General features: G+C 48.2%; 1 protein-coding gene across 1 annotated transcript; it reads left to right on the plus strand.

Annotated features, from left to right (window-relative positions):
* Positions 1–44: 44 nt before the first annotated feature.
* LIME1 (Lck interacting transmembrane adaptor 1) lies at positions 45–12,207 on the plus strand. The gene is made up of 6 exons (XM_069952822.1): positions 45–282; positions 1,622–1,756; positions 2,870–2,924; positions 3,590–3,677; positions 5,053–5,375; positions 10,809–12,207. The coding sequence occupies exons 2-6, from the start codon at positions 1,644–1,646 to the stop codon at positions 11,010–11,012; spliced, it is 783 nt and encodes a 260-aa protein (XP_069808923.1). The 5' UTR covers positions 45–282; positions 1,622–1,643; the 3' UTR covers positions 11,013–12,207.
* Positions 12,208–12,640: the final 433 nt, after the last annotated feature.

Below are 12,640 nucleotides of genomic sequence, written 5' to 3' on the forward strand. Positions count from 1 at the left end.
CAAGACAAGGGAGTGCCACACCACAAGCAGCTTCCTGTCAGGGAGTCCGCATCCCTCGCATTCTTCTCCGCTCTTCTTGCTTCCCCTGTTTCTTTTTTGGGGTCCCTGGTTCTGGTGGGGGATGCTCCGTCTTCTCTTGTAGTCTGTGATATCTTCTATATCTTCTGCATCTCAAGTTCACTGCCCGCTCGCTGCAGTCTACTCCACCTTGCTTTCTCTTCAAGCGCTTCCTCTATCTGCGCTGTGGGATAAGAATCCAATGGCCGGAGGTCCTCTGTAAAGGTAAGCAGCCCATGAGGTCTGGATGTGGAGCATAGGCCACAAGGAGGCTATAGATCCCCATTCTTGCACCCTCTTAGCAAGTGGTACACAACCTGGGGTCCTCCAGCTGCTGTAAAACTACAACTCCCATGAGGCTATAACAACGTTTGGCTGTCCAGGCATGATGGGAATTGTGGTTTTGTAAGAGCCGTAGGCCCACAGATTGTGCCCCACAGTGATACTCTGGCATCAAAGCCATTGATTATGATACCAGCCTGTACCCTTCCTCTACAGGACTGCCATATTGGCTATTCATGACCATCCGGAGCACCAGTCTACTCTATTTCCCGTTGATCTCGGTACAGAGTTATCTGCACTTTTAGGTCCTTGGTGGGTGTCTTGGCTTCCGACCTCCCACCCATGTTATCTTCTGAGACGTCTAGTTGCCGTCATTGGAAACCCCCTTTTAGTAGCAAACTACAGAATTAGTGTGAGTTTAGAAGATATGGCGGTTGAGATATTATTGGTGGTCAGGAGACCCCTTTATTTAGAAGGTAGACTGAGGTTCTTATAGTCCAACACTAGAAGGCCTCAGTGTGTATTGCTTCCAGCCTTGTGTATGTATAATGGAATGTATTAGACTAAAAGAACGATGGATGGATGCAAGCAATGGAATCTACTATCTCTTATTAGTCATGAACTCATGAACTAGGAAGCTCTGGATGAACAGTGCAATAGATCCCACAGTAAATCAGCCAACAACTTTTTTTTTTTTTTTTTTTTGCTTGATTCTGCCGCTGTTGCAAAACTACAACTCCCAGCATGCTCTGACAGCCGCATTTTGAATTACACAGAAATTATAGAGAAATATCAAGGCATGCTGGGAGGTGTAGTTGAATAATAGACATGCTGATGGTTTCCCATAAAAGCAGTAATCTCCAACCCATGCCTCTGCAGCTGTTGCACAACTACAATTTCTAGGATGCTGGGAGTTGTAGTTACATAACAGGTAGGAGATCAGTACTTTTAAATGAAACAATCAGTATTTCTTTCTCCATTGTGCACAGTCGAATAAAGCACAGGGATAGCATGCAGTGCCCTGTACCTAGATACCAGTGTAAGCAGCTGGTAAAGTGTGATGTGCTAAACCACATGGCTGCAAGCACACCTGCATGTGCACAGGAAGTGGTATAACAGCACAGCGCGGGGACAGTGCAGGCTCTGCTACATTGCGCGCCCACAGCTGACGGCACACAAACTGGAAATGATTTTTAAAAATCAACCGCGCTCGGTCCTAGTCACTGATAATACAGCGGTACTGTTCCTTTAATTATTATTATTTTTTTTTCTTACTATACAGTTATTGAGTTAAGGTTGCCCCTATGGCTCCAGGTGTTGTCATCGCTGAGTCTCGCAGCCACATCCTTACTCCTCTCTGCTCTGCCATGGGGCTGTTACTGCTGCTCTGCAGCCTCTGCGCGCTCTGCAAGAAGAGGTAGGTCCACTAACATTATGTGGGATAGTAAGGAGGTTTTTGGGGAAAGCTAGGTGGTAAACAATATGGCCATTGCAGCTCCTTTACAGTAAACCTGTATTAAAGGGGTACTCCCTCAAAAAAAAATCTTTTTTAAAATGAACTGTTGTCAGAAAGTTATATAGATTTGTAAATTACTTCCGTTAAAAATGTTTGTCTCCCAGTACTTAACATCTGCTGTATGTCCTGCAGAAAGTGATGTATTCTGTCCAGTCTTACACAGTGCTCTCTGCTGCCATCTCTGTTTATATCAGAAAGAAGTTTTCTATGGGGATTTGCTACTGCTCTGGACAGTTCCTGACATGGACAGAGGTGGCAGCAGAGAGCACTGTGTCAGACTGGAAAGAATACACCACTTCCTGCAGGACATACAGCAGCTGATAAGTACTGGAAGGCTGGAGATTTTTTTTAATAGAAGTAATTTAAAAATTTGTATATCCTTCTGGCACCAGTTGTTTTGAGAATATTTTTTTTCTTCTTTAAATTCTTGGACCGCTGAATAACTGGCAAGACCCAAGGGCCACACTGTACCTATTTAGGCAGAGGAATAACTTAGAGTCCTGAGCCCAAAGAGGACCCCTACTATCTGTTGTCATCTTATGTGCCCCCCCAGGCACCATGGTGTGACTGCTATCTCTGTACCCTCTATACTCCCCTGTATATAATGGGTAGATGGGGTAGTTGGGCCAGTGAGTTGTAACGTCCATACGGCAGCCCGTGTTTTCCCAAGACAAATTTAGCCATAAACATAAATATCCCCATACTACCTGCATAATCATTTAAGTCCCGCCCCTGAGGAACACCGCAATGTGTGTGACTATCCTGCCATAGTTGGGACTGTTGGAAAGTGTAGGTGTGCCCAAAAAGTGTACCAATCCCCTATACGAGACCGTACCTACCACCTCAGCACCCGGTACTGTGTTTTATCCCCTTAACAGGAAGTGACACGTGAGCAGCCAGCTGAATATCCCTGTCATTTCCTGTCCTGCAAGTCAGAAATCCCCATTTGCCAGCACCCCAAAGAACAGGGAATCCCCTTTAAGTAATAATTTATTTCTTATTTTTATTGAAAAGGAAGAGGAGGAGAAGGAGGACGGTGTGTTCTGGTGGAGTCGCCCTTGTTGACGTGGTAAATAAGATAATTTCTTGAAGGGTATTTCCATAGATGTCTCTTTTCTGTCTAAACTTTATTGGTTTCTATTGAAAACTATAGCTATGTTAGCTGCTGCTGCTTCTCTTAATGAACTACAGTTCCCAGCAATCCCTGCTTACATTGTAAAGAGATCAAACTTTATAGGTCAGTGTTTACCAAATTGTGTGGCTCCCCAGTTGTTGCTGAAGTATGATTCCCATCAGTTCCCTAGTTACAGTATCCATATAAGAAGGGCTTCAACAAAATGGAGGCTGACTGGTTTCATACATTTATTGAACCCTTTGCCAAATTAAACCATAGACTTAACAGGACAAATGAGCTCCTCACAGGATGACCTGCTGCTGGAAACCCTAGTGATCCACTGGGATCCGTGTGTGAATCTGGCAAAAAAGTGTTCAGCTCCACTACAGTTCCCCCGCAGGCATATGGGAGAATTACACATTTCACTTTAAAATCAATGAATTGTTGGGTCCTCCTGAGCAAGAAAGGCACCTTGTAGGTTCTCCTTGATCTAAGTAATAGAAAAGGGTCCTGAACAGAAGACCCCGGCATATAATAAGCTTGGGAGCACTGGTAAGACCAGGTAGATGCTGAAAAGTTAAAGCTAAAAAAGATGTTAATTAAGCTTTTCTCTTGTACAGACTTTACTGCGTCAGACTCAACTCCGATCACTCAGCAAGTCCGACACCAAGCTGCATGAAATCAAGAGGCCCCGACCAGAAAACCAGCGTAAGTGAGAATGTTATTCTGTAAGAACACAGTGATCCTGAGTCACATCCTGTATTATACTCCAGAGCTGCACTCACTATTCTGCTAGTGCGGTCACTGTGTACATACATTACTGATCCTGAGTTACATCCTGTATTATACTCCAGAGCTGCACTCACTATTCTGCTGGTGCGGTCACTGTGTACATACATTACATTACTGATCCTGTACTGATCCTGAGTTACATCCTGTATTATACACCAGAGCTGCACTCACTATTCTGCTGGTGGGGTCACTGTGTACATACATTACATTAGTGATCCTGAGTTACATCCTGTATTATACCCCAGAGCTGCACTCACTATTCTGCTGGTGCGGTCACTGTGTACATACATTACATTACTTATCCTGTACTGATCCTGTATTATACTCCAGAGCTGCACTCACTATTCTGCTGGTGGGGTCACTGTGTACATACATTACATTACTGATCCTGAGTTACAACCTGTATTATACTCCAGAGCGGCACTCACTATTCTGCTGGTGGGGTCACTGTGTACATACATTACATTACTGATCCTGTATTATACTCCAGAGCTGCACTCACTATTCTGCTGGTGGGGGTCACTGTGTACATACATTACTGATCCTGAGTTACATCCTGTATTATGATCCAGAGCTGCGCTCACTATTCTGCTGGTGGGGTTACTGTGTCCATACATTATACATATACAAATACAGTGGTACCTTGGTTTAAGAGTAACTTGGTTTAAGAGCGTTTTGGTTTAAGAGCTCACAGTTTTTCAAAATTGTGACTTGGTTTAAGAGCATTGCTTTGGTTTAAGAGCTCCCTGTACTGGGTGGGAGCGCGAGTGGAGGAGGGGCATGGCCTGCATAGCGGGGTCTACAGCCCTGTACTCTGACCCAGGAAGTCTCCCTCACCTTCCAAATCATAGCAGATCCACTTCATGCTGGGGCTTGCATCAGGGGACAGGACTGTGGGGGTAATCTCTTCATAGATGTAACCCCCTTCTGCCCGGACAGAGAGTGCTGCATGTATGTGCCCACATCCGTCCTGCTCATTCCTTCATACTCCCTGCAGTCTCTGTCAGCCCTGGTGTTTTCCATCTTCTCCATTACTGTACAGTAACTTATAATATCACATATTCTGCTGTTTCTGAATGTTTGTTCCATTAGTTTTACATGTTATTCAGAATAATATATCATTATTTTTGGGGTGTGGAACCAATTGTCTGCATTTCTATGAATTCTTATGGGGAAATTTGCTTTGGTTTAAGAGTGGATTTGGATTACAAGCACAGTCCCGGAACGAATTATGCTCCTAATCCAAGGCACCAGTATATACATCTGAATGTGTTTCTTTTCCTCCCTCCAGATCTGAGACCAGTCAGTATGGACCCGCTCTACCACTCCCCCCAGTGGTCAATACCCAATGCCCCTTCCACTGAGGATGCCACCTACTCCAATCTAAACTACAACCCTAAGAACTCTCTGTATGAGTGTGTGGGGCCCCGGGCAGACAAGGACCCCTCACTGAGCGAGCCTAAAGTAAACGTGGTGACTGCTGAGTACGCCTGCGTGCGAAAGGTGAAGAAGGCTGCGAACCAGAGGCCCCCAGAGCCCCAGGAAGAGGAGAGGACCCCACCACCAGCACCGTCTCCTGAACCCTGCCTGCCCAGCCGACCAGATAACCTGAACGTACGTGTTGGCGTCACCCACTTGTGGGTTTACATAACTACAACCCCCATTAACCCCTAGCAGTCTTCAAGAGCCTTGTGGGAGCTGTAATGGAGGACCGATGACCCAGCTTTCCGGTAGCTCAGTGAAGCATAACCCATGTCGATAGTATCCACATGCCACTCATGATCCTGGAAAAGCTGGGTGAACGTCTATGGATCCCTATTGTGATAAGTCAGCAAGGAGCCTGGTAGGATATGTTATTCAGGGCTCTAGGGAAGCTGGATGACAACCCTTGTGGGAGCTGTATTGGAGGACGTAGGGCCCTATTACACGGGACAATTATTGTGCAAATTATTGTTATATTGTTCCAATTTAAGCGATAATCATTTCGTGTAAATGCAGCAACAATCAGACGACCAATAAGAAATCGTTCATCGTTCGTTTGGTGCTGACGGCAAAATCATTGTTAAACTTCACTGTAAAAGTCATATGCGATTAAGCGATTTTTAACTATTGCAAATGAGACGGGGAACGATTTCAGGTTAAGGATAAACGATTTATTTGCCATTGTTTAAAAAAAATCACTTTGTCTAATATGTCCCTTACTGGTGTTCATCCAGCTTTCCAAGCGTTCAGAGCAGCATATCCCCAATGTGATGTGTCTACCCGCATGTAGCGCTGCCATTCAGGACTCCCGGAAAGCTGTGGGGACATGTAGAGCAGTGAACCCACTATCATCTCTGAGGTATTGGGGAGAATCATGTCTCCTGTTGGGGGATACCAGTAGCATCTCTGAGGTATTGGGGAGAATCATGTCTCCTGTTGGGGGATACCAGTATCATCTCTGAGGTATTGGGGAGAATCATGTCTCCTGTTGGGGGATACCAGTATCATCTCTGAGGTATTGGGGAGAATCATGTCTCCTGTTGGGGGATACCAGTAGCATCTCTGAGGTATTGGGGAGAATCGTGTCTCCTGTTGGGGGATACCAGTAGCATCTCTGAGGTATTGGGGAGAAACGTGTCTCCTGTTGGGGGATACCAGTAGCATCTCTGAGGTATTGGGGAGAATCATGTCTCCTGTTGGGGGATACCAGTATCATCTCTGAGGTATTGGGGAGAATCGTGTCTCTTGTTGGGGGATACCAGTAGCATCTCTGAGGAATTGGGGAGAATGGTGTCTCCTGTTGGGGGATACCAGTAGCATCTCTGAGGTATTGGGGAGAATCGTGTCTCTTGTTGGGGGATACCAGTAGCATCTCTGAGGTATTGGGGAGAATCGTGTCTCCCGTTGGGGGATACCAGTAGCATCTCTGAGGTATTGGGGAGAATCGTGTCTCCTGTTGGGGGATACCAGTATCATCTCTGAGGTATTGGGGAGAAATGTGTCTCCTGTTGGGGGATACCAGTAGCATCTCTGAGGTATTGGGGAGAATTGTGTCTCCTGTTGGGGGATACCAGTAGCATCTCTGAGGTATTGGGGAGAATTGTGTCTCCTGTTGGGGGATACCAGTAGCATCTCTGAGGTATTGGGGAGAATCATGTCTCCTGTTGGGGGATACCAGTGTCGTCTCTGAGGTATTGGGGAGAATCATGTCTCCCGTTGGGGGATACCAGTAGCATCTCTGAGGTATTGGGGAGAATCGTGTCTCCTGATGGGGGATACCCGTAGCATCTCTGAGGTATTGGGGAGAATCATGTCTCCTGTTGGGGGATACCAGTGTCGTCTCTGAGGTATTGGGGAGAATCATGTCTCCCGTTGGGGGATACCAGTATCATCTCTGAGGTATTGGGGAGAATCGTGTCTCCTGTTGGGGGATACCAGTAGCATCTCTGAGGTATTGGGGAGAATTGTGTCTCCTGTTGGGGGATACCAGTATTGTCTCTGAGGTATTGGGGAGAATTGTGTCTCCTGTTGGGGGATACCAGTAGCATCTCTGAGGTATTGGGGAGAAATGTGTCTCCTGTTGGGGGATACCAGTATTGTCTCTGAGGTATTGGGGAGAATCATGTCTGTCTCCTGTTGGGGGATACCAGTATTGTCTCTGAGGTATTGGGGAGAATCATGTCTGTCTCCTGTTGGGGGATACCAGTAGCATGTCTGAGGTATTGGGGAGAATTGTGTCTCCTGTTGGGGGATACCAGTAGCATGTCTGAGGTATTGGGGAGAATCGTTTCTCCTTTTGGGGGATACCAGTATCGTCTCTGAGGTGTGAGGCACAGTGTTACCTCAGGTCTCCGCTATGCTGCATATGGAATCCATACATAGTTCTAGCAGATTCCTATACATTATTTTCTTGGCCGGGAGCCATGTTTTTTTCTCTTTGTCTCCTGTGGTTCCAGCTTCCTGTGTCACAAAATTCCAACACAAAATAATTTTGACAGACTCCGTCCGCTATAGAAACATTAGATGATCCCAGCCAGAACGCTGCTATAGGAACATTGTGTAGTGAGTAGTGATGAGTGAAGCTGCTGAACAATCAGCATTTATTTCCCGCTGCCTGGAGAAGTACGATGCAGCCCCAGGGAGTCCTGGAAGACATGGAGACAGTCATAGGCCATAGGCCAAATTCATGTTTTCCAGGCAGCCCTAAGGGGCATCCAACTTCTCCAGATGCCAGGAAAACGTTCAGCAGGTTCGCTCATCACTACTAATGACATCTAATCCGGCATCTCATTGTCCATAATGGTCCACCAAAGCGGAGAGACACGATGCCATCATGACCACCATTGTCCCATAATATATATCAGTACTATATATGGAAGAGGAAGACCAAAGAGTCTGGATGAGGACAGAGGGGTTTTGGGAAGCACAAAGGGATCTTGAGAAGGACAGAGTAGCCTGGAGAATAGGGACAGATAGGTCTGGTGAGGGACAGAGGGATCTGGAGGAAGAGGAGGACAGGGATCTGGAGGGGAAGAAGGACAGAGGGATCTGGGGAAGGAGGAGGACAGAGGGATCTGGAGGAGGAGGGGGACAGAGGGATCTGGAGACAGAGGACGACAGAGGGATCTGGAGACGGAGGATGACAGAGGGATCTGAAGGAGGGGGACAGAGGGATCTGGAGGAGGACAACAACAACAAAAACAAAGGGATCTGAAGGAGAAGAACAGAGGGATCTGGAGGAGGAGGAGGACAGAGGGATCTGGAGGAGGACAACAACAACAACAGAGGGATCTGAAGGAGAAGAACAGAGGGATCTGGAGGAGGAGGAGGACAGAGGGATCTGGAGGAGGAGGAGGACAGAGGGATCTGGAGGAGAAGGAGGACAGAGGAATCTGGAGGAGGACAGAGGGATCTGGAGGAGGAGGACAGAGGGATCTGGAGGAGAAGGTGGACAGAGGGATCTGGAGGAGAAGGAGGACAGAGGGATCTGGAAGAGAAGGAGGACAGAGGGATCTGAAGGAGAAGGAGGACAGAGGGATCTGGAGGAGAAGGAGGACAGAGGGATCTGGAGGAGAAGGAGGACAGAGGGATCTGGAGGAGAAGGAGGACAGAGGGATCTGGAGAAGGAGGACAGAGGGATCTGGAGGAGAAGGAGGACAGAGGGATCTGGAGGAGAAGGAGGACAGAGGGATCTGGAGAAGGAGGACAGAGGGATCTGGAGGAGAAGGAGGACAGAGGGATCTGGAGGAGAAGGAGGACAGAGGGATCTGGAGGAGAAGGAGGACAGAGGGATCTGGAAGAGAAGGAGGACAGAGGGATCTGGAGGAGAAGGAGGACAGAGGGATCTGGAGGAGAAGGAGGACAGAGGGATCTGGAGAAGGAGGACAGAGGGATCTGGAGGAGAAGGAGGACAGAGGGATCTGGAGGAGAAGGAGGACAGAGGGATCTGGAGGAGAAGGAGGACAGAGGGATCTGGAAGAGAAGGAGGACAGAGGGATCTGAAGGAGAAGGAGGACAGAGGGATCTGGAGGAGAAGGAGGACAGAGGGATCTGGAGGAGAAGGAGGACAGAGGGATCTGGAGAAGGAGGACAGAGGGATCTGGAGGAGAAGGAGGACAGAGGGATCTGGAGGAGAAGGAGGACAGAGGGATCTGGAAGAGGAGGACAGAGGGATCTGGAGGAGGAGGACAGAGGGATCTGGAGGAGAAGGAGGACAGAGGGATCTGGAGAAGGAGGACAGAGGGATCTGGAGGAGAAGGAGGACAGAGGGATCTGGAGGAGAAGGAGGACAGAGGGATCTGGAAGAGAAGGAGGACAGAGGGATCTGGAGGAGAAGGAGGACAGAGGGATCTGGAGGAGAAGGAGGACAGAGGGATCTGGAGGAGAAGGAGGACAGAGGGATCTGGAGGAGAAGGAGGACAGAGGGATCTGGAGAAGGAGGACAGAGGGATCTGGAGGAGAAGGAGGACAGAGGGATCTGGAGGAGAAGGAGGACAGAGGGATCTGGAGGAGAAGGAGGACAGAGGGATCTGGAAGAGAAGGAGGACAGAGGGATCTGAAGGAGAAGGAGGACAGAGGGATCTGGAGGAGAAGGAGGACAGAGGGATCTGGAGGAGAAGTAGGACAGAGGGATCTGGAGAAGGAGGACAGAGGGATCTGGAGGAGAAGGAGGACAGAGGGATCTGGAGGAGAAGGAGGACAGAGGGATCTGGAAGAGGAGGACAGAGGGATCTGGAGGAGGAGGACAGAGGGATCTGGAGGATAAGTAGGGGGACAGAGGGATCTGGAGGATAAGGAGGGGGACAGAGGGATCTGGAGGATAAGGAGGGGGACAGAGGGATCTGGAGGATAAGGAGGGGGACAGAGGGATCTGGAGGATAAGGAGGGGGACAGAGGGATCTGGAGGATAAGGAGGGGGACAGAGGGATCTGGAGGATAAGGAGGGGGACAGAGGGATCTGGAGGATAAGGAGGGGGACAGAGGGATCTGGAGGATAAGGAGGGGGACAGAGGGATCTGGAGGTTAAGGAGGGGGACAGAGGGATCTGGAGAAGGAGGGGGACAGAGGGATTTAGAGACGGAGGACGACAGAGGGATCTGGAGACGGAGGACGACAGAGGGATCTAGAGGAGGACAACAACAACAACAGAGGGATCTGAAGGAGGACAGAGGGACATGGAGGAGGGGGACAGAGGGATCTGGAGGAATTCAGGAAAAGGGGATAGAGGAGTCTGGAGGATAGAAGAGATAAAAGGGAACAGGAGTCTAAAGGATGACAGAGCGGGGAACAGAGGAGGCTGGTAGGGGACAGATGGGTCTGGATTATTCCCCTTGAGGGGTCACATGATGCTTTCTCTGTGTATCTCAGCAGCTTTGTGCCCCCTCGCAGTGTTTTTCCAGTTTACAATACTTTTTCTGGTTCCTGTTTCAGCCATGTGTAGTACCGCAGATGTCCAGCAGGTGGCAATGCCCCCTTTATTCTCTATATAGAAATCTCAGTAAATGGCGGGAAGCGAGAGGCGCGGAATATTTTTTCCATTTTTTTTCTCCCTCTTTTCTCTTGCAGCTGGAAGACATGTACTCCAAAGTGCAGAAGAAAAAGAGACCGCCAGGAGCCGAGAGCACCGAAGGGTTAATACAGACGTGCAACCAAGATGGCGTTCACCCGGAGCAACCAGGCTGTCAACCTGAAGAAAACCTATACGAGAGTATAAGCGACATGAGCAGCCATCACACTAACTACAGCACCGCTTCTGAGTCCTACGCTTAAAGGGGAACCTGGGTCTCATTTATCAAGGCTTGCCTTGTTGCCCATAGCAACCGATCAGAGCTCAGCTTTCATTTTACCAGAGCACTAGAAGAAATAAATGGTTGCTATGGGCAACAATGACAGCCACTGGTTCCATACCCGAGTTGGCGTCACAATTTTTTGTGGTGCCTTTAAGTCTTTAACGTGAGAGTTGAGTTTGATTCGTAGATCCCCATTTAAAACATCCCCTGACAGGTTACTTTGATATTGATGGGGGTTGGAGTTTCCCTTTAAGTCATAGGTGTCACCATGAAGGCAGCCATTTTATTACCTGGCAACAAGAGTAAGATGGCTTTTGATTGTGGCCCCTCAATAAATGCCCTCTCCCCTACATGTAGGGGTCGTTTCCCTTATAGTTGGTGCTTTAATAATACTGGTAACAAAGATCCCCATCATCTCTCTGTAGCCGACACAGACAAAATGGCTGCCAAGCTGACAGCACATATCAGGTAGAAGTTGCTCTATATCAGGGTTTCCTAATCTGTGACTCTGTTTCTAAACTACAAATCCCAGCATGCCTCGAGATCAGTTTCCAAACTACAACTCCCAGCATGACCTGACAGCCAAAGGCTGTCAGGGCATGCTGGGAGTTGTAGTTTGGCAACATCTGGAAGGTCCGAGATTAGGGAACACAGCTCTATGATGTACCTAGAACACATATCCCCCCTCCCTTATGCTATTGACGCATCCAGTTCAGCACTGGAACATCCCATTGGTTTAAAAAAGTCACATGACTAGATATGGTCAGTGTCGAATTGTGAAGACCTCTGGGTGCAATTACTTATTCAAGGCGGTGTCCCTGCCGACCGAGTGAAGACACTGAGGCTGCCACTGAGATAATTCAGGATGTTTCTCCCCAATGTCCATCTCTTCATCAGTCTTTGGGTCGTCCTATTAGGTCAAGATGTATCAGATCCCGGGAAAGCAGGGTGGCAAACAATATGGCCGCCAATACAGGTCCCATAAATGTTGTCACCCACCTGGCGGTGAAATCTGCCTTTGTGTACGAGGGCGGGATGTAATGGTTCATGGGTTTTGCCTTTCAGGATTAAAGGGGTTATCCAGTGCTACAAAAACATGGCCACTTTTCCCCTCTCTTGTCTCCAGATTGGGTGGGGTTTGGAACTCAGTTCCATTAAAGTAAATGGAGCTTAAAGGGGTAGTGAAATTATTCACTAAATAACACACATTACAAAGTTATACAACTTTTTAATGTGTGTTATGTAAGTGAATGGGCCCCTTCCCTGTGTCCCTCCACCCACAGAAGTGTGGTGCAGTATACTCACCAAATTACTGTCTACCCCGGTCTCCATCTTGGGTCATCTTCGGGAGGCCGGCTGGACTGCGATTGGCTAATCAGCCAATCGCGGCTGAGCAGCTGATGACGCGGCAGAGGGGGGCCGACGGGAGTTGTCTGGCCGGCCTCCCGAAGATGACGTAGTTCGACTTACGATTGCGGCCGAAATTGACAGTAATCTGGTGAGTATACTGCACCACACTTCTGGGGGGTGGAGGGACACAGGGAAGGGGGCCATTCACTTACGTAAGACACATTACAAAGTTGTATCATTTTGTAATGTGTGTTATTT

The sequence above is a fragment of the Dendropsophus ebraccatus genome, chromosome 14 (genome assembly GCF_027789765.1).
Source record: "Dendropsophus ebraccatus isolate aDenEbr1 chromosome 14, aDenEbr1.pat, whole genome shotgun sequence".
In the NCBI taxonomy this organism is placed as follows: Eukaryota; Metazoa; Chordata; class Amphibia; order Anura; family Hylidae; genus Dendropsophus; species Dendropsophus ebraccatus.